The 24843-nt window shown below is 37.7% G+C and overlaps 1 protein-coding gene across 3 annotated transcripts in view; it reads right to left on the bottom strand.

The window, feature by feature from the left end:
• The window catches only part of MIB1 (MIB E3 ubiquitin protein ligase 1), a 77427-nt gene that overhangs the window by 48471 nt on the left and 4113 nt on the right, over positions 1-24843 (bottom strand). For all 3 annotated transcript variants that reach the window (XM_064705963.1, XM_064705964.1, XM_064705965.1), the window contains exons 2-10: positions 19445-19616; positions 16850-16979; positions 14959-15063; positions 7149-7215; positions 6143-6347; positions 4519-4702; positions 4045-4189; positions 2783-2916; positions 1673-1780 (exon numbers count right to left, since the gene is read on the bottom strand). In XM_064705963.1, coding sequence (XP_064562033.1) covers positions 1673-1780; positions 2783-2916; positions 4045-4189; positions 4519-4702; positions 6143-6347; positions 7149-7215; positions 14959-15063; positions 16850-16979; positions 19445-19616 — 1250 coding nt within the window. The remainder of the gene's footprint in view (positions 1-1672; positions 1781-2782; positions 2917-4044; positions 4190-4518; positions 4703-6142; positions 6348-7148; positions 7216-14958; positions 15064-16849; positions 16980-19444; positions 19617-24843) is intronic.

Below are 24843 nucleotides of genomic sequence, written 5' to 3'. Positions count from 1 at the left end.
TCATGAATGGATATACTCTGAAGTAATGACTATAAGTGTAAAAATATCCAACTTAGCTACAAGGCAAGGAAAGCAAGGATTTTTATCCATTGCTTCCATGCCTCAGACCACAACAGTGAAGTAAATGGACGACATTTTTGCTCTCTGCTTAATGGGACGGCTCTGCTGACCTTTGCATTTCGTAAACAATTATGTTTATAAACATTATATATAAGTATAAAACATTGATAAAACAGCTTACATTTTAAAAGTTTGAAAGATGTATCAAATAGTATTATGAATAGTATTACTATTATAATAACCAAGGCAATTATATAATCAAGTGGGAAAACCATCCTCACTTCAGCAACACAGTTATGTGAAGATGGCTTTAAAAGTCAAGTAAAATCCCTGACAATTTTTTTATGCTAGTGTAATGGTGCTTCAATAGCCTGAGCAAACATGAAACTCTTCACAATTCTAGTGGTAGTAGATTACCAAGTGGATTGTCTTCAAACTGTTTAAGTAGTGCTTCTACCTACCTATCTCTTTAACGCTTCTAACCGTCCCTTCAGTCCACCACTTGATTAACATGGCAGCTCTGAACACCAGAGTACAGACAAAAAGCAGTTTAGCCTAATTTTACCAGTATTTGCTTTATATTGCAGTGAAAGCACTACTTCTATCATGAAGTTACTTCACAGAAATCAGACCACAGCAAGTATGTATTGCATCAATTTAAGCCAGTATGAAAGCTTTATAAATTAATGGTGTGTCTGTAAAAATAAAATAATTTTAATTCCAAGAATTACATTGTCTCATTAATGTCTTAATATTCTTTAACTTCTGTATATCAAACACAATATAATGCCTGATGCTCAAGCATGTGATGTTATTTTTTTGTTATGCAAACAACAACTGGGTGCACAATTAATTTCTCAGCATCCCACTAGTCTTCAGTTTTTACTATTAATAAATCAAATTTGACAGATCCTTCTTGTGCTTCTTGCCTTGTGCAAAACAAGAAATGGTTGCAATATCAGAGTGCATTCTGTGCAAATAATTGAGTAAAAATCAATTCAAAATGCAAATATCAGAGAATGCTGATAGATAATTGTCACGAACAATTATTCTAAAAAACCTAAACAAGAGGTTTAAACTCAAAATTCCATTTTTAGTGAGGTTTAAAAAAAAGGCACTGAAAAACTGGTCACAGAGATGGCAGTTTATACCCAAAGATACTGCTATTACCTTCTGCTTAAACTTATTTTAGTTAAGAATTGAAAGATTTCTCCTAACTGAACTTTGTATATATAAGAAGCATGGCATGCATCAGAAGTTGGAGATGCAGCATCTATAAACATCTTTTTCCCCTCAATGCCACAGGCAGAGTTCCCATTGTATTCTACTGTTGAAATGAAACCAAAAGAAAGAAACAAGGGCATGCTGGCTTACATAGCTCTATCATGTTAGTTGTTGTATTTCATTTAATAAGAAGTGGTAAGGAATTAGATATTGACCCTTCATAATACTGTTAGTAGGAGTCTCATTTAGTAGGAGTGGGAGTCACAATAACAGTTATAAAAGCAGATTTTCACTCTGGCATTTAAAAAGAAGGCAAGTTGAGTACAATTGTTATGCATGTAACAAAGTTTAAGGACACACAAAGCGTATTTTGAAATGTTTAGGTTACCTCTGCTTCTACATCCACGTTCTGTTTCAGAAGCAACTTCAAAATGTCGACATGGCCGTTCTGGCTTGCAGCTTGCATAGCTGTGTGTCCAGCACATTGCCCATTCACCTGGAATGCCAACACTTGCAGTGAGTTTCAAGACACACACACACATACCCCTGCGAGGCTGTTCAGCAGTAGAAAACTCAAAGCAACAGCATACATAACAGAATCAAATGAACAATTTTAAGATTCCTTCTTAGCATATATAGATCACCTAGAGCTTCTCTATTTCATTTCTATATTAGCTAGATTGAAGGAAAGAAGAAGAAATGGATTTATAACAAACATTAATGATGCTCGAATTAAAAACATTCATCTTTGGGTGAGTCCTGTAAAGGGAAGATTTTTGAGAACAAGTCTCAGATGTATACTTGCCCTCTGCTCTATGGTACAACTTCCTTGCCAAATTTATGGCAACAACAGGAGAGAGTCTGAACAAAAAGCCATGTTTTGTCAAATCTTAAGTTAAAAATCAGTGCTCAGAACCGAAGTTCAGACTCTTATCTCCAAGCATTACTACTACTGTAGTGAGGAGGACTGTAACTTTAAAATATGTTCTATAAATGGAATACTATAATTACTAAGCATTTTATTTGAGACTTTTCAGTATTAGACAAGTTGGTAAAAGAAATCTGACAGAGAACAGATTTGATGATCTACCTTGTGAGTTTTAACAAAACAAAACAAACTCACAACAGCAAAAATATCTTGAAAAATCTACCCTCCTTCCTTCTATGCCCCTTAAAAAAAGAAGAATTTGAATATCCTTCAGTAATTGTGAATGTTTGGTTCTCTGCAGCAACCCTGGCAGTCAGAGGCTGAAAAGTATCTTAATTTACAGCAGACAAAAGACTACAAAATCTGTCCAGCAAGAAAGTATGTACAGCTCTGTGTTCACACAGCCCACACACATTTCACAGGACAACAAATGAGAGAAGAGATACTGGAACTAGCTGTATTATTTCTAAGAAGACACACTACCTACTGGCAAGGAGTATTCAGAACAGCTGCCCTTCCTTTAGTACTAGAGGCCCCCCAAAAGAGATATTCCCAAAACAGAACACTCACATCCACGTCTGGCCTCTTTAGCAAGTCTTCCACTTTAGCAACGTCTCCATTGGCAGCAGCTTTAACCAATTCTTCATTGAGATCTCCAGACTCTTGGGTTTCAAATAATTTTTTCAATAGCTGGGACAATCTCTCTGTAATTGTTAACCAAATGACAACTAAGTTTACAATTCTAATTACACAAGAACAGAGAAAAAAAACTCCAGCTACATTTGTTTTGTTTCTAAGGCCATGTACATAGTAATACACAGACTACCATAAAATAGCAGCTGTAAAATGACTGAGTTTGAAATAAGAGCTGCACCCTAGTACCCTTTAGACAGTGGAGACTGCACATTAGACACTTCAAAACAAAGATGGCTGAACCATAAATAGCTTTTCTCCTGCAAAACACAAAAGGGTGGGACAAGGTAAAACCATGATCTTATGTATTGCTATTACAGACTTTCTAACATTGGGTATAGCCTGTCTTCTGTGATTTGAAACACTAAGTTGTATTGCTCTTCTAGATAGTTTTATGGCCCCTGTACTCGGTTCTTTATTGAGAAAACTCAGGACATCTATGCCTCCTTAGGAAAACATCTAGAAAACTACGTAGAAAGTTTTCTTGGCATTAAAGCAAATATGTGAAGAGGAAAGAATAACTAGCTATGACTAAAAAAAGGAAAAATTCTAGTTTCAATTCAAAAGTGCCAACAGAACACAAAACACGCTGGACAGTTTTTCTGCCTTGTTATTATATGAATGACAGCATGTTCAACAAAAGTGAAGTGTGATTACATAGACACCAAAAAATCCCACTGTAATTAGTCACAGGATGTCTGACTAAATTCTAAGATAGAAATTTTAAGGAAATAAATATCCTGAGCTATAATAAATAACCACCTGCAACAGATCCCTTGCCTGTGCCTGCTATCTTAACCACCCATTAAACAAGGAGGCTGCTTGTTACTGCCAGTGACACTCTCTGCATGCCTCAGTCCCTATTTCAATCTGATGTACCTTCCAACTATTTTGAAGTCTTTAGAGTGGACCTCCAAAGACACACCTGCACTCCGACCAAACAGAAGCACCTGATCAACATAACAACATCTCCATATTGACTGCAAGCTTTTTTCCTATCTTTCTCACATAAAACTCAACTCCAAGGCTATTATTAATCTTTTCATACAAACAGTGTATTAATACCTATTAAAAAATTTTAATTAACACAATTACTTGCCATACATATGGCAATATTACTAGTTACTCTTCAAACTTACCACCAGATGCATTACTTATAGCAGATCCTGCTGATGCCACCTTCGAGACAGCTGCTGGATTATAGGTCCAAGATGTCCCACAAACTTCTACCTTTAAGTCACTGTCTGAATAAATCTGCTGGACCCGACCTACTTTACCTAAAGTCTGAATTAAGGAAAACATCAAATATAAGGGAAACATTCAGATACCTAAATATTTTATTTTTAATATTATATAAATTGTATGAAGTCCATTGTTTAACAGTACAATCACTACTACTTTTATATAGGTTTCATTAGGTAAGCAGATTGCTGCACCTGATCAAGTATTACACTGAGTTTAACCAAAACTTAAAAGAAAATCCCTTTTTAGACTGCTGCAGCCTCCAGGTACATTACCAATACTGTCCAGGTACAATACAATAACACAGGTACATTACTAGAAATACCACACAAGCCTGACCATTCTGTGAATGCAAACACACAGTTACTCACTGGAAGCATTGCCTCAGCCCACTCTCCATGACCTCTCTGGAGAAGCTTGATTCGCTCCAGGTCGTAACACACTTGCACAAGGTCTCCCACTTGGAATTGAGAGGTTCCTCCCTCTGCACCTTGAGCAGCATCTCCACTTCGGACAACGTTGGCCTTGGTGAGAACAGCTGGATTAAATGTCCACCTAAACAAATAAACATTTAAAGAAGATCTTAAACACACAAAGTGAAGCATATGTTTTAAAATCATCTGTTGTGTAATTTTCTGCTTGTATGCCTACAAACTTTCTGTGACTGGATACTATAGATAATATATTTGCTGTTATCCATTTTTTGTCCATCAACTTGCCTCATTAATTCATTAATTGTGGCTCATTAATTAATTTCAAGGATAAGCTTCAGTGATATACATTTGTAAAGGCAATTAAGAAATAGCCTGCCTATGGGGAAGCAAGCTGACAGCAACGTAGAAGCCCTGAAAGTAGCCATACTGTTACTTTATTTTTACAGGGATAGGAAATAACTGGTTGAAAAACAGCAGATCCAAGTTGTCTCACAAGGACTGAAGTGTCAGGAAACAACATACAAACACAGAATTTTGGCCCTTCCCCCCAGGTCAAAAGATGCAACATTAAGTTATAATAATACTTTTCAATTAAATGGATGTCCCAGATATACCTCAATTTTCAATCAAACTATCCTACTGGTAGTTTAAATTGCACTGATTTAGAGGCATTACACTGTTTCGTCAGGGAGGAGACCACAAGACAAAGTAGCTCCTGTCACTGACTCTGCTGACATGACTGCCAGAAGAAAAGCCACTTGCATCCCTTTAGCTGGGAAAACAGCTTTGTTCTGCATTACTTTACAATATTAGCAAACAGTATCCTGAATGAACAGTACACTGTTAATTCTTTCTGAACAAACTGAACAGGTCAAACTCCATATACAACTGAAATGATATTCCATTCACCTGCTACTTTTTAAAGATAAGCCCAATACTTCAGAGCAAGAGAAAAGAAAACCATGTGGCCATATTAGATTCAAACCCTGCTGTACAGCTGGCTTTGAGTCTTATTAACATGGACGCAGCTAAGCAAAATTCAAACCTAAATTGCTTGCAGGGAGTAGTTTTGACTTCCCCAATACCTCCTATTCTTGGTCTGTATTTACATAAACTAACATTTATTTGAATAATAAAAGGCTAGATATGGGCCACGCCAAGGTGACTCTAGTTTAGACAAGATCCCCCCTGAAGTTCGTCACCTGTCCTTTTAAACTACTTTCCTGAAAACCCACAATGAATTGCTATTACCTTGCCTCCTGAAACCATGGGATAAGATAGTTCTTAACTAAAAAGGAAGCTACTGCTTAAAACACTGCATTTTGCAAAAGATAGTCTAGAATGCAATTTCTTATTGTGAACATAAATTTTTACAAGTGAGAGGCACAGCAAAATTCCTTTTCCCACTAAAGCATCCTCAAAGTGAAGTCCTCATTACACATCTAGAAGGAAATCTTAACATACACAAAAGGAGAAGAGAAAGCTTCTGGCACCAAGTAATAGCAATCACTGAAGGCAAGGGAAGTTTGTGAGAAGCAATGATGAAGGCTACAGAACAAACCTGTTGCCACTTGGATATTGTACTACAATGTCATGGTCCTCATCGATGCCACAAACCGTTCCAGTTGTTGTTAAAGTCTCAAACATGCCATCAGTCCATCCTCCATGACCATGCTGCAAAGACTGCACAATTTCCAAGTCAAGGTCAATGTTTACAAGGTCACCTATTTGCAGCCCACCAGGGTTTCTGTTACCATTTTGCTCACCTGAAAGGGAGTAAGAAGAAAAAAGTTTACATCAGCATACTAATTTTCCAAGCAACTTAAAGAGCAGAATTTAATTTCTGAGACTCACAGAATCCAAGGTTGGAAAAAACCTTTGAGATTTTCAAGTCCAACCACCAACCAAGCACCACCACCATGTTCACCATTGAACCCTGTTCCAAGTACCCCACCAACATGTTTTCCACACTTCCAGAGATGGTGACTCCACACCAATGTCTCTGCAACCATAGTGGCCAAGAGGTAAAAAAAACTTTGGAACCTCTGGCAACAGAACTGTGTGTTTCTTGTTGAGTTTTCAAGGCAAATAGCAGTGACACTGGCAAATGCTAAATACTTGTGACAAGTTCCACTATGGACGCTAACTGAGATCTTAAAACCTATCATGTGGTGTTAGACTTCTGGACACATAAAAGCTCTGGTGTCAATAAAACAACAGTGCTTTTGTGCAAGGAGTTAGATTTATTACATCTCTTAGTATTTAAACCAGTTCTGTAAAGAATGAACAGCTATGTTTGGCTTTTTAGAAATACACTGCACAGGACACACAACACAATTTATAACTTAATGAACACTTAAAAGCTGCCTTGCCATCCCCTTGGCACACTGATACCAAATACTACTTAGAAAAGCATGACAATTTATCATTGGTACATAGAAATGTTACTATTTACACTTCACTAGTTGTTGCATCAGGACAGTACTTTTGGATGACATTTAGAAAAGAAAGGGAAATCCAGAGTGAGTATAATTAATACTAATCAACATGAATTTACTTCAGCTTACCTAACACAGGACAATGGTCTCTGTAGAAAGAGCCTCCTTTTGCATCTTGAACACATTTCAGGTCAGACTACGGAGAGAGATTGAGAAAACTTTAGTCCTCAGTGACCGAGTCTCCAGGTCAGTGAAACTAGAACTGAAATATTTAATTGAGAAAGGCTGAAAATTATGTGTACAAAAAACATGTCCCATGATGCACATAATCTCAAATACTTTCCAATCTATCAGCCTTGACATTCATAAGACTTTAATAACCTTAAAAATATAAGAGGCTACAAAGGATGAGAAATTTTTAGTTCAAAGTCCGGAATTAACACAAAGCACCTTTGCATTGTTCTATTCAGTTATTTTTCCTTTTAAAAATAATTCTATGAACACAAGCAAGGAAACATCATTCAATGTCTGCTAGTGCTGCCCACTCTTCCCAACACTCTTAGACATATTCATGCTTAACTTGGAAGAAAACCTGCCACTCAGACTCTATAAAACAAAAACTTCTTAATTAAGAATATGAGGAAGGGTATTACTTCAAAAAAGCCTACAAAATACTACACTGAGCTAAACATGTTCTTTTTAAAGAGAAAAGTTTTAAAGCTCATCCTTCATAAAACTGTTTCATATTATGAAAAAGAGAAGCTTCAAGTGTGGTAACCAACTCCTACTCATAAAGCCAGCAGATTTTCTATAATTCTCCTTTACTTAATGTGTAATGCTTAATTCCAAATAGCTACCATCTGCCATTGTTCCTTATGAAACAATTCTCACTAAACAAAGGACATTGTTCTGTGCAAAGTAAGTTGGGAAGGAGACCAGAAACTGCAAAATGTGTCAGAATATTCTATGGCATGGGGGAGGAAGTAGGGGACAGGTGGTGGTAATGATATAATTAACCACAACTAAACATACTTGAACAATTATTTTACCCCTGCCTGAGATTTACTGACAGACTGTCCTCCTGCAAAAGGATTAAAACGAAAACTCTGAACTCTTCCAAATCATCAAGGCTCTCATGAGCACAATACCACCCTTGGCAACTGGTAAGCAGAAACAATACAAAATTCAGTGTATGTCCTGATCTATGAAGAATGCACCGTCACTTTGGAAAAACGATGAAGACAGCCAGAGGAAAACAATGAGCTTTTAGCCGCTCTTCAAATCCCCCGAGGGTGCAGAGAAAGCTCGCTCGGCACAGCAGCAGCAGGCCTGCGGCAGGATGCTGCCACCCGGTGGGCAGGTGCTGGGCTCAGCCCGGCCGCAGACAAAGGGGCTGCACGGCCCAGCCCAGATGGCAAAAAGCTCATTCATTGCCCGGAACCAGCGAGACTGAACGTGCCCGGGAGCACTGCGTCTCCCCCCTTGAATACAAGCCCTCCGTGTCAGGCACAAGCAGCTGTCTGTGAAGGAGACAAGGAGGGGTGCACATGCAAGAGCTGCTGTCACATTCTTCAGAACACTAAGAATAGAGCGCAGCAGAGTCCAAAGGCTCTCCTCCCTGCCAGGCAAAATCAGGGTGAAAGACTGCTTGTGTTACAGCAAGTGTTAATGCACTGAGCAGACTGATGGCTAAAACCTAGCAGTAGAAACAAAATGTTCACTAAAAGGCTAATTACTATTTTGCAGTCTGACATTACTAGGAAGCCTGTTATGGTATCCTAAATTTTCTAGAAAAAAAAAACCAAAACTCAGAAACCTGCACTTGAATTTCACCCTGCCTGCACTGTGACCTGCACAGTTTATTTCTGGAGTATAATGATATGCTTGGTTGAAAGACTAAGTGGTAGATTGGTGTCCAACCTCAGCTTCACAACTGTCTTTCTTTCTCTTACATGATGTAGTCAATGTTACATTGCTAAAGAATAAAACAAGAGTCTGATCTAACTATAGCAGAAAAGCAAGGGAACGTGGCTTTTTTTTTTCTTCTTTCCCAGAAGCCTTCAACAAAATAATGGAGGACCCAAAACACACAGAAAGATAAGACACTGACAGATACTAAGGTAGCACAAAACAAATTTATATACTGTATATATCAGACTGCCTTTGGCAATGTGGCAAACAGCACTACTAAGAAAAGTACTATCAACATGATAAAGGCCTGCAAATACCTTAAAATATAACCAAACTCAAACAAGATTCTGGAGTTTTAAGACAGAAAACTGTAGTTAATTGTATTTCAGTGCCACAAAAGCTTGGTAAGCAACTACAATTGCTTTCCTTCTAGCACTCAGCTGTTATACTTCTCAGAGAAGGAAAATAAGCTTTCTCCTGCCCAAGTAATTTAAGTAAAAAATCAGGGATGATGGTAAGCTCGTCATCACGCTACTCGGAAGACTGCATGGCAAGAGGCCCCCCTAGTGCACATGGAGCAAAAACACACATGGATGGAGCCTAGATGCATCAGACTTTGCACTTCAGAGAATCTCACCGGGATTTCTAAAAGTTATGAGTCACCCTGAGACTTCAAAGTCAATCAAAATAGCAGATTGTTTGGAGATGATACGTACAAGTGTAAAAGGGAAAGTACCAAAACAAGGGATGTTAGAACACAAGTTTTAGACTCACAGTGATACCACCAGAAAAAGAACTAACAACTGTGAGGCTGGGTATAATGTAAATACATGGTGGAGATGAACAAATCAGCTTTTCTACAATGACTTGATGGAGAAATCATTTGATAAACCCCAAGTAGGATTCTTTCAGGAAACAGAAAAATAAGCTAAAGATCTTGTAGAATTTGTGTATGATTAGAGACAAAAAGCCCAGTTAAGCAGGCAATCAATCAGAACTCAAGGAAAAGCATGCAAATCAGACATTGCACAGCACAACTTGCAGGTCAGTTGATGCACATGAGCAATGGGCAATAATAGTCTTTGCCTACAAAGGAGAACTTTGGTTTTCCAGCACCCACACTTTAACTTGCTTAAAATCTGCATTCCAGCAGTATGTGATTCTATTACACAGAGATCATGACTTGCCCAGTCAAATAGGAAATATAGTAAATGCACTTTGACATATCATCCAATTATACCAATGGAAACAAACAGCAGCAATTTCATCTTCATAAAACTTAAGAGAATGAGAAAATGTAGAGCAAAGTCAGCAGCGCTGCCAGATGGTGTAAAAGCACCATTATCCCTGACCTTGAGGAGGAAAACAAAGCTGAAGGAGCAGCTGACTACAGAAATAACTTTTAAGTTATTCCAATCAATATGGAATGCCATCCATCAATACCAGGGAGGAAGGATGTACAGACTTGGTAAGAAAACGAGCTGTGCTGCTGAGAAAACGAGGAATGTTTGATCCAGATGCACTGATGCAGCATCTAACATCAGCAGCAAATATCAGGGGAGAAATTAATACTGATCTTACAGATACACCAGCAGGAATACTGCCACAGCTGCAGTTGTTCAAGGTAGCACTGAATACACACAGTAAAGGTCACTTTAAGTCTTTAAACTCACAACAGCTTTTGGCAAGGAAGCCAGCCCTTTGGAGGCAAATGGAAAAAGTTCAGTGCTGCTTTGTCACCAGATTAAGGCAACAAGAGACTGGAATAATCCGTATGTTTTAGCTAAAGGTTTATAAGAAGTGCCGTGTTTCAAAGTTCATGAAATCAAATCTTTCTCAGTTTCAAGAAGCTGGGAAAAGTGAAGCAATAAATGGAGAAGCTATAAGATGGTTGTTGCGGTGTGTTGCAATGTCCTGTTTTAAACTTCCGGTCCCTTCCCAGGTGTGCCTATACCTTCTCCCTTCCCCCTCGCCCCTTGCTGAGTGTGCCCTGTCAATCAGGCTAACATACCAGCAAGGCGTCGTGTGGTTGGTCCCTCAGGCCTGGGGGACATTGGATAGGTGTCCCTAGTCCCTTGAGACCCTGCCCCTTTCACCTGGTTGGTAACTCACCTGTCCCCTCCCCTTACCCTGTCCCGGAGCTTAAAAGGTTAATGAGACCATGCGGCCTCGATTCTGTTGGAGAAGTTGCCCCGGTTCAGACCTCTGTAACCATGGACTAAACATCTGGATATAACCCTCCAGCAGAATCCTCTCCTTTTCTCTTCACCATCGCCAGAAGCTCTCTCTCCTGAGGTAAACGGAGTTCCTGACAAGCCTGGACTTGCACAGTGCCCCGCTGCAATCTCCAGCAGCCAAGGTATCTCTGGGGTAAAGCACCACAGAAGCCGCCTTTGGCTCAGCAGCGAGGGTCACACTGACCCAGGCACAATCTAACTGGTTATATTGGGATTAATATTCCAATAGATGGTAGAGAAAGTCGCTGAAATGACAAAAAGGTGTGAGGCATAGAAACAATAATAACAGTTTCTTAAAGAGGAAACCAAACCTCAGGCAAGTACTGGGTGAATGGTTTGTAACCTTACTATTTATTATAGACACTTATAAAAACTTTGCATGTGCAACATTTTTTTTAAGGAAGGCACAGGCTTCCCTGTCAGTTAATACTATAAATAAAATTGGAAAATGATCAGTAAGTACATTTCTCCTTAATGGAAATATTTTTCTTCGCAACACAGAAAGATGAAAAAATTTGACTTGGTTGAGGCTACAGGAGAAATGTGACTACATCAAAAAGAAGCAAAACAAAGTCTGCTGACCAATGCAAATAAATGCACAAGATAAATGAGCAGAGAACTGGAGATCTGAATGACATTACAGACCTGACAGTTTTAACTACAGTGGAAGGTGTATATTTTGTAACACTCACTTACAACGCCTAGTATACCAAGATATTTACCTTGCTTTTATTTAAAAAAAGGAAGTGGTAACAAGAAATTCTTAAAATCCTCTAGAGCATTTTCAAATAGTAACTTCACAGGTAATCCAAATAAAAGTTGATGAACAGACTGGAATTATCAATCACCAAGAGGCAGGCAATCTCAACTTCCCTTATGCACTCACTATTTGGAATTTGTGGAAAAAAGTACACCAGCACAGATGGCTTACATATCACAGTGACAATGATGGATGATAACTACAGATACTTCTTTCACAGGCTACACAGATGAAAGCACAATCCTCCAAAATGAGAAACGAGGAGAGGCTAATTGCAGCAAAAAAAGGCAAGTGGTACAGAGAAAAGAAATTCTGAAAGAAACAGTCTCTTAAATGATGAAATTGATTTAGGACACTCCTGTAGCTGGAACTATTTTCCAGTGAAAACCAACGGAAGTCACCATCCTCAGCTCACATGGTATGAAGAAATAAAATCCAGCCACAAGTCCCAAAAGCAAAATCACAATCTTCCCATTAACTTTTTAATTCCATATGACCTCTCTTTCTTGCAAAAGGATGTGTTCACACATTTTTGGAAATTAAAAAATGCTCAAAGCAGGTTACTTGGCTGACAGCTCATTTTGGCTCAGGACTCTGAATACATATAGGTAAGAAATGTGAGTAGCTTAACAAACCATATAAGCCAACAGTAGTTCATTCTTACTGAGGATGTAGCAAACATTTTATCTGACCTAACAGGTCAATTCGGGAATTTGTGACCTGTGGCAACAGAAACTCCCAGACGTAAATGTCAGACTTTACAAAACAAAAACAAAAACAAAAAACAGAGGCAAGATGCACTTCTCAACCACTTCATACGTAAACACAGCAAACACAAATAAAACCTCCAAGTATCTGACCAGAAATAAATGCATGTTTTCAGTCAGCACCTGCTGCCCCACCAGGCAAACCTCATCACTGCAAAGCTGGCAGGCCACATAGATTAATTTTGAGGACCAGATGCAGCCTATAAGCTATTGAACAAGAACACTGACTTACAATAATGAGCTGTGTTTCTTTAATCAGCTCCATTAGCATGAGTCAAGTGTTACCCATTTGCAAGTCAGGGTCTCTTCCCAGCTGTATTTACATGGCTACACACTCTTGAATATTGTTGATTCCACATTCTCTGGACGTTTTAAACCAATTTCCAAGTACCAAAACAAGTTTGCCCCAACTTTATGTGAACTTTCTGACAGTCTCAGCTTTATATAACTGCACATAAATAGTAGTAAACAATAATAATGAATTGTACACTTAATAAATTATTAACCAGCTATAAAATTAAGCATCACATTCAAATGACTCTCACAGATATTCAAGAATCCATTCTATCTGAAGTGAAAATTGCATTTTTTGAAAACACCAAAGATACAATTAGTGTAGGAATGGATTACATTCAGGTAAGCACTACTTACACAGCCTCCAATTATCCTTTCTGTACATCCACGTGTACATTTTTTTTTCTCTATTATCCTACAAATAACATTTACATACATAGTCTCACACACAGTTTAACAGGCTTTTTTTTTAATTACTCAAATATTTGTATTTCTACAAAACTTGTGTGAAGGGCCACCATTCACACAAGTTTTGTGTGAATTTACAGCTGCAGTACTTAATGGAGTTTTCTAGAAATATTTAACATTTTCAAAGGTGGCAAAAGTTGGGAAACAGTATAGTTGATTTAAAAATAATAACTTTTTTTAAAATTAAGGGAATAACTATTTCAAAGCAGAATGTAATTTATCTCAAATGTACTTTTTTCATGAAACCAGAAGGAATCTTCAATGATTCCACAGTACTTTTATTATGGAGTCCAAAAATTTTTTAACATAGCAACTGAAGTCATAACAACTACAACAACAAAAAAATCAGTTGATCTGTATCTCATTCTATCTAGATTTTGTAACCATTACCTTTCCATGTATCACAAAAGAGAAGACACCAAACATTTATTTAATGTTATACTACAAAACACAACACACATTCATTCTTGCCAGTATATAAAGAATTTTCTTTAGAACTGGGGGACACCATGAAGCACATAATTTAATACTGACTCATATTTTGCCCCTAGGATCTCAATGCATCAGAAAAGCTGACCTATACTAAATTACTTTACTCTTTTTAAATGTAACACTAAAATATGTATGTACTGCAAAAGTGGCATTTATTTTCATTTTAAGTATTAAAATTAGCTGTAATTGAGGCTGTAAGGTCAAATAGTTTACATTCAAAAAAGTAACTGGTCATTGTTTAACATTTTATTACTGTTACACATCTGACAAGATGACACTTCAATGTTAAATTAACATGGTTTTCGCCTTCACAATCAAACAAAAATCATGCAGAGAAAATGCTAATTAAGATGTTTTAAGCAGCTGATAATCAAAGTAACCTTTCCTTGACCCACATTAGGATAAGAAAACCCAGCAACAGAAGGCACTTAGGCTAGAGTCTGACCCATTTTCTTTCTAAAGCTGAAGAAGTTGCTGGAGAAGCTTCAAAAGGAAACAGAAAAATTTAGCGCCAAGCAAATTAAGGTTGTAATTTAACTCAACACTTTTCCATTTGCAAAAATAAAATGCTCTCAATAGCATTCCAAGTACTGAAGTAATTTAAAAACTGCAAATCTTGCAGTAATCACACCAAAATTTGAAGTCAACGGAACAGTTCAGGAGTTGAAAAACATGGTTTTAAAAAAAGTTTTTAACTATGCTTGCCTTCATTCTTTTCTGAATTTTAATCTAAACACAACAGTAGCACAGAAAGATAAATGTGTGTGAGGCAAATATTTAGTGTGCCAGAAAGCAGCTCTTAACTTGTAGTTATCCACATTTAGTAAATTCCCAGATCGGACTTCCTAACTAATACATATGCATGACCCTTACAGCTGGATTCACAATGACTTGACAACCAGCATGCAAACTGACAAAGCATATCACAAAAGCACGACCATAAAGCACAAGTTATTCTTACTGCCCTTCCCCCACCATGCATTTTACCCTTTGTGTTCCTTTATACTTACCATGCCCTCAAATCCAACTCTGTAAAGGTTTTTAGCACCATTGTCCCAAAGAACATATGCTGCGCTATGTGGACTCGACGCGCTCCAATCTTGGATTTCAGTCACCTATTCAGTTGTGAAAATAAGAAACTGGTTTCTAGAGCAAAGACTCAGAAGTACAATTTGAACTTCAAAATTTACTCATCTCTTCAAAATAATTAATGATATTGTAGTTTTACTAAACCTGATAAAATTTGTTCTGAAGCTGTTTTCTGCTTGATGCAGGTGTTTCTGGGTGGTTAAGACAGCAGCCTGATTGTATACTTGTACACCTATTTTTCTTTTGTGTATTTGGAGGTTATCTAACTACACAACCAGAGAACAAAATCTGAACAGCTCTGATATGTTCCTACCTCAAGTATCATTAACTAAGAGAAACAGGATGAAAACTGTTCCAACTGCTTCAATATGTCTGGTTTAACTTGCATTAGGCTGGCAGCTGTGCACTATGCTAAGAGAGAGTCTTATTTCCAGAGCCAGTATGTTTAACAACAGTACAAAAGGAGAGTGAAAATGTCTTTCCCCAACATTTCTGAAATCAGGAGGCCAAGCATCAAATTCTGAAAACATTTCCATCATTTAAAAAACAGGAAAAAAGTCAGTTTACAGATTTTGCTTTCACTCTTACTTATATTTATTTAAACAATTTTTCTGCTAGCTACGACCTACCTTTCCACGTTTAAAAACATTTATATGCATTTATATATTTTTTCAGATGTACAGGTAAACAATCTCTCTAATACAAATTTAGTACACAAAGCAGACTGTGCAGGATAAGACTCTTATTTTGCGAAGTTTCAGAGATTTCAATGTATTTTTGACATGGGAAGGAGTAAATAATCAATGTGAAAAAAGCTGCATTTAAATATCTCTTGTCTTAAAAGATTTAGACTTACTATTTCCTTTCAGTAAAATTCAAAATGAAATCCCCAAATGTCCTAAGGCTTCCATAAATGTTTAGGATATAAAATAAGCTAAACAAGAATATAAAATAGGCTAAATATCATGGTCAGGAACTTTTCACTCTCCTTTAAATGCTGTTTAAGTGTATTAAAAATAAATTCAACAAAAAAACACCAGGTCACCAAGATACAAGGGCATCCAATTCTCAAATTTGGTGATAAAAGTCATAGTGTATTTTACACTGCCTGTTTAAAGTTCATACTTATACCAAACCTTCATCAGTTCTCAAGGTAAATGGAAGTTGTTAAAGTAAAATATGCAAATGTTATGATTAGTAACTTATCATTCCATACAATTTTCAATAAATACAAATGCATAAAAAGCATTCCAAGACTGTCCTAAGCCGGTAACATAATAGCCACACCCAAAACTTGCAAAGCTTTTTGATTTTAAACTGGAGAAATCCCTATAATCATTATGTGAAAAATAAAACCCTAGGGTGTCAGCACTGAAAACCAAGAGCAAGAGATACACAAATGTGCTGGCCCACAAGCAGTAAGATTACAGGATGCAGTGATGACTAGAAAGGGCTACTCTTGATAGCTCTGTTTTTATACCAGCTCTCTAGTAACGCTGAAATATGCTCAAGATCTTAATGTTGCTACAAATCTTAAACAGACAACAATGATAAAAAATCAAGAATTAAAAAAATTCTGGGCTGATATTGTAAAAAATGCAAATTAAAATGTAAAAGAACTGGCTACAGTGTACACATCCTCCTCTTCCAAAATGCTTAAATATTACCAAAAAAAAAGATTAAAAAGTGCCCAGACAACTAAAATACGAACTTTCATGATTGTATTTTTGCTCTACAATTAAAAAGGCCTCTGAGGCCATCACATGAGCAAAAAGAGGTGCAGTTTCTTATTTAAACCAGTTTTATTTTTACCTTTCCTCTACGCCCATTGCCACCATCTTGATCTTCCCATTGCCAGTCAACTCCTCGCACCACCCTGGCACCTGCAAAGATTCCTCTTGCTGTAATTTTCTTTGATTTACGTCGAGACTCCAACAATACCCTGAAGTTATTAAAAGAAGAACCCACAAATGTCACAATAATTAAGGAAGTCCAAAACAAATCTTTGGGGATGGGAAGGAGAGCATCTTAAAACAAAAATAACCCACAACTGCAGATTTCAGTGCATGAATCACACAAGCAGTACACAAGATAAAACCCCATGAACTTCCAAAATCCAATTCATTGAATGTTTATGATTAGTTTTTAAAATTCTAACATTTTTTCTCCAGACTTCCTACTACCAGCATTCATCTTGTAAATGCTTGCATATAGATTTGTACTTACATTACTGAAATCATTAAAGTATGTGCAAAGCCATATAAACACATCTCTTTCTCTTAGATGTACTCTAAGCCAATACTTCTGTCCCACAACTGCTCTGTCACTTTTATTCAGAATTATGCTACTAAGAGCATGTCTTTTCCCTCCTCTCAGTTTTTCTACATGTTTTTTATAGCATCTTTTAGCAAATTTAAGTCAATATAGTAGCATCCATTTCTTCAGTCTTATAATGTGTTTTTTTCAAAGCAAATCTCTTCTATTCCTTCTGACTTCAGCAGAACTGAAGTAGACAAGCCTAAACAGAATGGTTCATGATTATTTAACTAGAAATAATAATCTCAAAAGCCACCAATTTTCACGTAACAAGGCTTCTTGCTTTATACCAGGAACATGTCGCCAGACAAGAGAATTTTTCAGCTGACATTGGGAATGTTTCCTGACCACTTGAGGAAATTTCTCAGCATCCTGCTAACTTTTAACATCCAGCAGATGGCACACAAGGAAAGAGTTCAACTGTTACAATCAATGCAAAGAGCACATGAAAATATTGGCCATTTTTTCCTAAGAAAAATAAAAGTTACCAAAACCACAAAGTAATCTCATTTAGAGAAGTTTCTTAACCTACAAAACTGAGAGAAAAACCTACATCCATTACTTCATTATGCCACCCATACAATATCCCAGACCCAAAAATAAAACGTAAGAGCTTATGCCTCCCTTCATCAAAACATTCTTACATGTCTCTTGCCATTTTTCCTGTGAGACATCCCTCAAATTCAACAGCACTGTTTTGCCCTTTTCTTCTCCCCAAAATAGTTAGCTTCCATCATTTGTTCTCAGCTAAGCTTGATCCAATAGAAACAGCTCCTTGGCAGAAGAAGCTGCTTTCTAGATAAGAGCTCAGTGAGAGTAAACAAAGAAAGGAAGAAAGTGACAAGATGCAAAAAATTTCTAGCAATATTTTACACAGTGTACAATCTTCAAAACTAAAACTTGTACTGTATTCACCATAACCAGCCTCTTAAAACTACAAAGGAAACCTCAGCTTAAGAAAGAAAAAAAGTCTGGCAAGCTTTCTCAAAAGCAAGAAGACTTAAAAAAAACCAAATAAATAGAAAACATATGTATTTTGTCACCTATTCTCCTTTAACTAAATTAAGACAGCATCTCAAAGTCCAATTTGTAAGTCTTGTTCTGCATTCAACATTGCAATTGAGAGTAAGTTTATGATACCCATTCATTTGGTGCCTAAAGCTACTGGTGTGAGCCTCCAAAAAACAACCAACAAAAAGTTCTGTTTTGATTAAGCCACTGACTTGGGCATCTGAGCCACGGTTAAAACCTTTAAGCAAGCACTTGAGAATGTAAACACAAACCCTGTAAGACATAATTTGAGACCTCAGGCTGTGTGCTCCAGCCACTTCCCTTAACGGTAAAAGAACTGATTAAAGCACACCACTAGTTTACAGCATAATTGTAAATCTAACTTCTCCAAGAAGATATAAATGTTGTATTACACATGTCACATTCAAATGAGTACCATATCTAAAAAAATAAATAAATATTTTGATGATTTAATGAAAGTCAAGAACACCTATAAAAGGACACACTAAATGCAATTTTGTTCTGAGTTCTCCACTGAGAGATGATAATAGATGCTTAAGAACATGAAAACCAAGGCAAGAGCAGAACAACCCTTCATAGCATCTTTTCTCTGCTTCCTGTAGTGAGCAGTTTAAGCAGTTCAATTCCAAGTCCAGATCATCCTGTTTCCCATAACCTTCAAGAAGGGTATTTCCCCTCAGTCTGTCCACACCATTACTGAACCTAATTAAACCTTCACATTCAGAATTCATTGACAAATCTTTTTGTGATTACGCATAGCATCAAGGTAATTGCCTTTGTTTTAAAGCTGCTATATGAGAACACAAAAAATAGGAAAGCCTCAAGCAAAACTGAATAATCACATCCTAACATTTTTCTGTACTCTGTTCTTCCTAAAATTTCCATGTTTTCCAAGATCCAAAGACTTATCCTAGCTATCCGTCTCCCAGAAACAGAATCTAACCTCAAGCCTCTTACTCTCATACCTAATCCAAATTTCAGTAACCAAATGTTCAGTTTCAAAGTTAACCACAAATACCTGTTTCTACTTGATTTCACGAGGAAAAAGTTAGGTTTTACCTTTCACTTCCCGGTGTGGTAATTCTGTAAAAACGATGCCTCAAGTGATGCTTGTCCCCATGATAGCAAACTGTGCACAAGTCATAATTTGTGCATTCAGCACATTTCCATCGGATGCCAATGATGGGCTGCTGCCGACAAGTATCACACATAGTCCCATCATGTTTGATACCTGTGGAAGGAAAAGAAAAAAGAAAAAAACCTAAAAACTTTGCTGCATCACTACAGACTTCTGTTGCACATCGTTATAATCTGACACTATATAGTAGAAATTTAACAATAAAGAAAGGCTGCTGCTTATACTCTATCAGCCTGAACCACTGAGGGGAAAAGATAGCAGACTTTGCCTCGTATCTCCAGTTAGCAGTCTGTTCCTGAAATATTCTATCTTCTCTCAGCTTAAAAAGCTGGGAAGGCTATGTCTGCTTCCTTCCATCTATACAAAGGAGAGAAAGAAAATGAGAAATCTTTTAACTACAAGTCAAAGGGTCAGAAACGGGTTTATCAAAGCACACAGGGAAATCTAGAATTTTATCTCTGGAGTACAGCTATCAACACACGTTATATCACAAAGGCCACTGTGCTCAACTGTGTGTGGCAGCCTAAAAATTACTGCTTTGACTTACACATTTGTACACTGGAAAATTAAAGTGCTTGTCTCTATTCTTTTTTATACAGGAAAAAAATTAAGCTCTCTTGGATAGATGCCATTAGCTTCATGAAAATCTGTTACCATTTTTGAAGCATTTTACTGTTATTCTGGTTTTGTTTCTAAAACGAATGTGCCAGAGACAGACCAGATGTAACCCACTAGCATGAGCTCTGCCAAGCCTTCCACAAAAACTGATCCCAAGTCTTTAGCCTTACAACTCTGCCAAGCTGCAGCAGAGTGAAAATGATCAGTCACAGAATTTCCATCCACCCATTCTAAATACAGGGAACAGCCACAAGTTTATTAAAAAAAAAAATCAAATTCTGCTGTTTGGAAAAAATTGAGCAATAGAAGAGAGAAGCACTAGCATTCAGTCTGTAGCACTAGACAGAAATGAGCACTAAGAAGCTAGAGTAACACAGAATTTTCCCAATCACTTCCCCTTAAAAAAATCCGAGATCAATTTGAAACTAAGTGAGGAAAAAGAATGGATTTTGCCTCCTCCAGGAGGGATGCTTTCAGAAATGAATGCCAAATTCACTATAAAGCTATTAGTCACTTATGCCCAACAGCTGAGCCATCTGTAGCAAAGAAAAGTCAACAGTTGGAAAGGCAAAACTGAAGGAAATGCCTTCTTATTTGATCATTTCACAGAAAAACGTAATAGCTGAGGCTGGAAGCAACATTTGGAAATTGTCTTTTCCAATAAATACTGCTCAAAGCAGGGTAAACTAGAGCTGGCTGCCCAGGACCATATCCATTCAAGGTTTTGAGCACCACTAAGAACATACTCCACAACACAGCATATGCAACCATCCCTAGAAAACAACTGTTTCTTCTGTTTCAGTGGAAATTCCTGTATTGCAATTTGTGCCCATTGTCTCTTGCCTTGTCATGTGGCACCACTGCAAAGAGCCTGGCTCCATCCTCTTTACAACATTCATCAGGCATTTATATACACTCTTAAGATCTCCCTGAGCCTCCTCTTCTCCAGACTAAGCACCACCAGATCCCTCATTCTCATCCTGTACCAGACACCCTTAAGATTCTTTGCGACACACTTGCAGCGCCTCACTTGAATCTCAGTATGACCACGTCCCTCTTGCTCTGGAGATTGTACTGAAGCATTTTACTATTCTTCTGGTTTCCAAGCTGAAGTCCTCAAGAGTGGATGCACTAAAAGCACTGAGATATCTTGTTCGTGTTTTTGTCACCTTGTTTAAAAAGACTAACTAGTGACAGTGCTTGGGGTTGAGAGGTAGTATTTGTTTTGGTGTTATTTCTAACTGATTGCTGAATTTGTATTTCACATAGAAACAGAAGTTACACATCTCTTGATTATATTCTTTTTTAATGTCTGCTGAACTTTTGGGAAGGCATTTGGCCAAGAAATACATTTCTTCTGGATGTGAAGGAACTAAGGAATTGGGTGCTGTAGGATTCTTCCACTTGACCAAACAGCAGGAAGAAACAGCAAAAGAGCAGTATAATCAGGAATCATGTGATATAGAATAGGTCATTTCACTGTAAACTTAAATAAAAACTAAACAATTCTTGACAGTGAGGCAAAAGCAGCTATGCAAAACTCAGCAAAATTTGCTTAGGAAAGATAAAAAAAAAAAAAACGTACAAAGATATTTGACTCAAGTCATTTTACTGACCACAGTGTCTGGGACTTAAAAAAAGAACAGTGCAAGTCTGTACTTGAAGTATCTGATCCAAAGGGATGTTTCTGTATCTCACAGATCCCTAACCACCATCCTGATAGATATGGCCTTTCTTCATCCATTCCCTGACACATGATTCCAGCAGCAACACCCACTTCAGCACATGCCTCACCTGAGCACGCTGCTCCATTCTTTCCATTATGTGAGCAAAAGGTTTTTGCAGAGCTGGGATGCAAACTGCACCAAGAAACACACCAGGCTGGAAAACAGCCAGGAGTTAAAATATTCAGCTGAACTGGTTTCCCAATCCCATTCTTTGAGGTGCTACACAACACTATTGCCATGAGAAACAAAGAATTGCAGGGCAGGAGCAGGCAAGTAATCCTGCTACAGAATGTCTAACCACTGCACCAAAGATCTGGAGGAAGATGCAGATTTGTGTGCTTCTGGTGACAGTGTGAAGTTCAAGAGACCTTGAACTTCATCTGCTAAAAAAAAGGGTAAAACAAGGTGCTACCACTGATCACATAGTGTGATACTAAACTCTTATTCATGGTCATAATACAAACAAAATTATTTAGATCAAAAATTCTTCCAATCTTCTTTAACACGTATTTAAGTTCAACTAGATATTATAGGTACACAAGAGTAGTAGGCTGACCTTGCCCGGCTGTCAGGTGTCCCCCCAGTCACTCTCACTCTCACTCTCCCTTCTCAACAGGACAAAGAGTGAAAACAAAATGAAACAGCTTAGGTCAAGCTAAAAGTGAAACTATTTACCAATCACCAACACAGGCAAAAGAGATTTCACTTGGAGAAAATTTATAGCTAATTAAAAAAAAAAGAGGATGGTGAGGAAAACAAAAACTAAAACACCTTCTGCCAATACTTCACCGTCTTTGCAGAAACAACAGCATTCCTTTGTTCCAAATGCCTCTATCTCCCTGCTTCTTCCCAGTATATTAAAACTACATAATCTTTTGGTTGGAAAAGGCCCTGAAGACCACAAAGTCCAGCCATTAACTTAACACCACCATGATCACCACAAACCACATCCCTAAGCACCATAGCTACACATCTTCTAAATACTTGCAGGGATGATTATTCAACCACTCCTCTGGGCAGCCTGCTCCAGTGCCTCACAACCCTTTTGGTGCAGATGGGGAACAGAGGTCAGTCCATAGCAGCTCCTCACACTTTTCCCCTGCCCCATCACGGGTTCCCTCCACAAGCTTTATTCCTTCAGGAAAACTCTTTGAGCATGGGCTCCCACACGTACTGCAGTGAGGGTCCCTGCTCCACTGTGGCCCTCCCTGGGCGGCACGAGGACAACCTGCATCCCTGAGGTGTCCATCGGCTGGCTAACCATCCACACACCAAAACTCAGCACTGAGGATCTGACAGTGCCACTACAGATACTCAGGGGGAAGGAAGGACACATTATGTCCACAGTTTCACACTAGCTTGGTTCTACCCCAGGGGACTGAAGGCTCATCAGCACTGACATAATTTCAATTTACTTTTACCAAAAAGCAAAGCAGTTTATGCACTCCCAAACCATCCATGACGTAAATCAAAGCATAGTACATAAGTCATAAGAACAACCAGGAGACTGCACCAAGTGTAGGCTCTGGAGCCAAACTAAAGTCCTGACCCAAAAGCAAAATCTGCCACATAAACTCTTCCCCTCTTCAAGGCTGTTTAAGAAAGCTTGAGAAACACAAATGTTACAAAGTTTATATTAGGAAAGAAAGCCTTCATTACATTACTAGAATGAATTGAAGCACCATAAAAACTTCAAAGTTCAAACAGCAGCCTACAGCTGACCAGCTGTACACCAAGAGCACTTTAGCTCTCTAAACTGAGATCATGAAAACAATTAACCTTCTAAATATTCTTCAAGATTTTCTATTTCAAAATGAAACAGGTTTTGCGTCATACACACTTTAAAAACCAAAACAAACCAGGTAATGAGAATGGTACTTTCACCATGCCTAATTACTTTCAAATAACTGCTGTTTCCTTATGTCCCTTCACCTTTAGTACACCATAAAATCCAATATTCCTGATGCCCACTTGTCATCAATGCTTTCTACTATTTGAATTTCAGGTTAGTTTTCTACCTTAATGCCCTACCTTAATTTCACTTTTCTCATCTCTTCCCAAATCCTCCCTGGATTACCTAGTCCACCATTCCTCTGTCACCACTCATTTACACATCAATTTCACAGCCCTTCACAAGTTTTTGAAGCCCATACTCACTCTTACAGATGTGAAAGGAAATAAAAGCAGTCTTGCTCAAATTGCTATTTGAGTTTGTTACAAATAGGTTTTTTGTACTGAAGATAATTAGATGGCAATATACAGCTGCCCAATAAAAGGATTTTAACAGTAAAGTTAGATGTACAAGGGGTATCCACATTCACTCACTGTTAAACAGAAGACACCAGTAGAGATTTCACTTCTCAGACGAAACAAAATCTGGTCTCCAATGAAGTCATTACTCTCCACAGAACTGTAATGAACTAAAGTCCCTTCATACCATAATAACAATACCACTATCAGGTAAGGGATACCATAAACAACTTTAAAATTATTTATATACACCCCAATTTAAAAAGCAGCAACAATGTTTTGTCCTTCCTATTCCTTCACCCCAGACCAGTTTTACATTAGGGCCAGACTTCAGGTAAATTGAAAACAAAAAATTCTTAAGAGATAACCAGTTAGATTCTGATAAACTGCATGAAAACTCCAATGAGTGTTCCCACAAAAATAACTCCTCTACTAAATACACCATCTGGAAGTAGCCAGCTGACCAATTATTATTACAGATACAAAATGCCAGACTTGCTAAAGCATGTGTCCTATCCGGTAAGGGAATCACAAGATACACAGGAAGGGAGAGGATTATCGTGTAGGAGACATGGGGGAAGGGCAGGGAGAACAAAGAACACGTTTATTAAAAAAAAACAGGTCTCCCAAGTACCACTACTCAGGAAGCTATTAATTTTTTTAATTTGTGAAGATATTTCTTCACAAATATCCTGTAGATATTTACAAGTAGCCACTAAAAAAAT

This window comes from Zonotrichia leucophrys, chromosome 2, assembly GCF_028769735.1.
Source record: "Zonotrichia leucophrys gambelii isolate GWCS_2022_RI chromosome 2, RI_Zleu_2.0, whole genome shotgun sequence".
NCBI classification, from domain to species: Eukaryota; Metazoa; Chordata; class Aves; order Passeriformes; family Passerellidae; genus Zonotrichia; species Zonotrichia leucophrys.
Note: the sequence above shows the minus strand (reverse complement) of the source record. Positions and strands in the feature narration are given on the sequence as shown.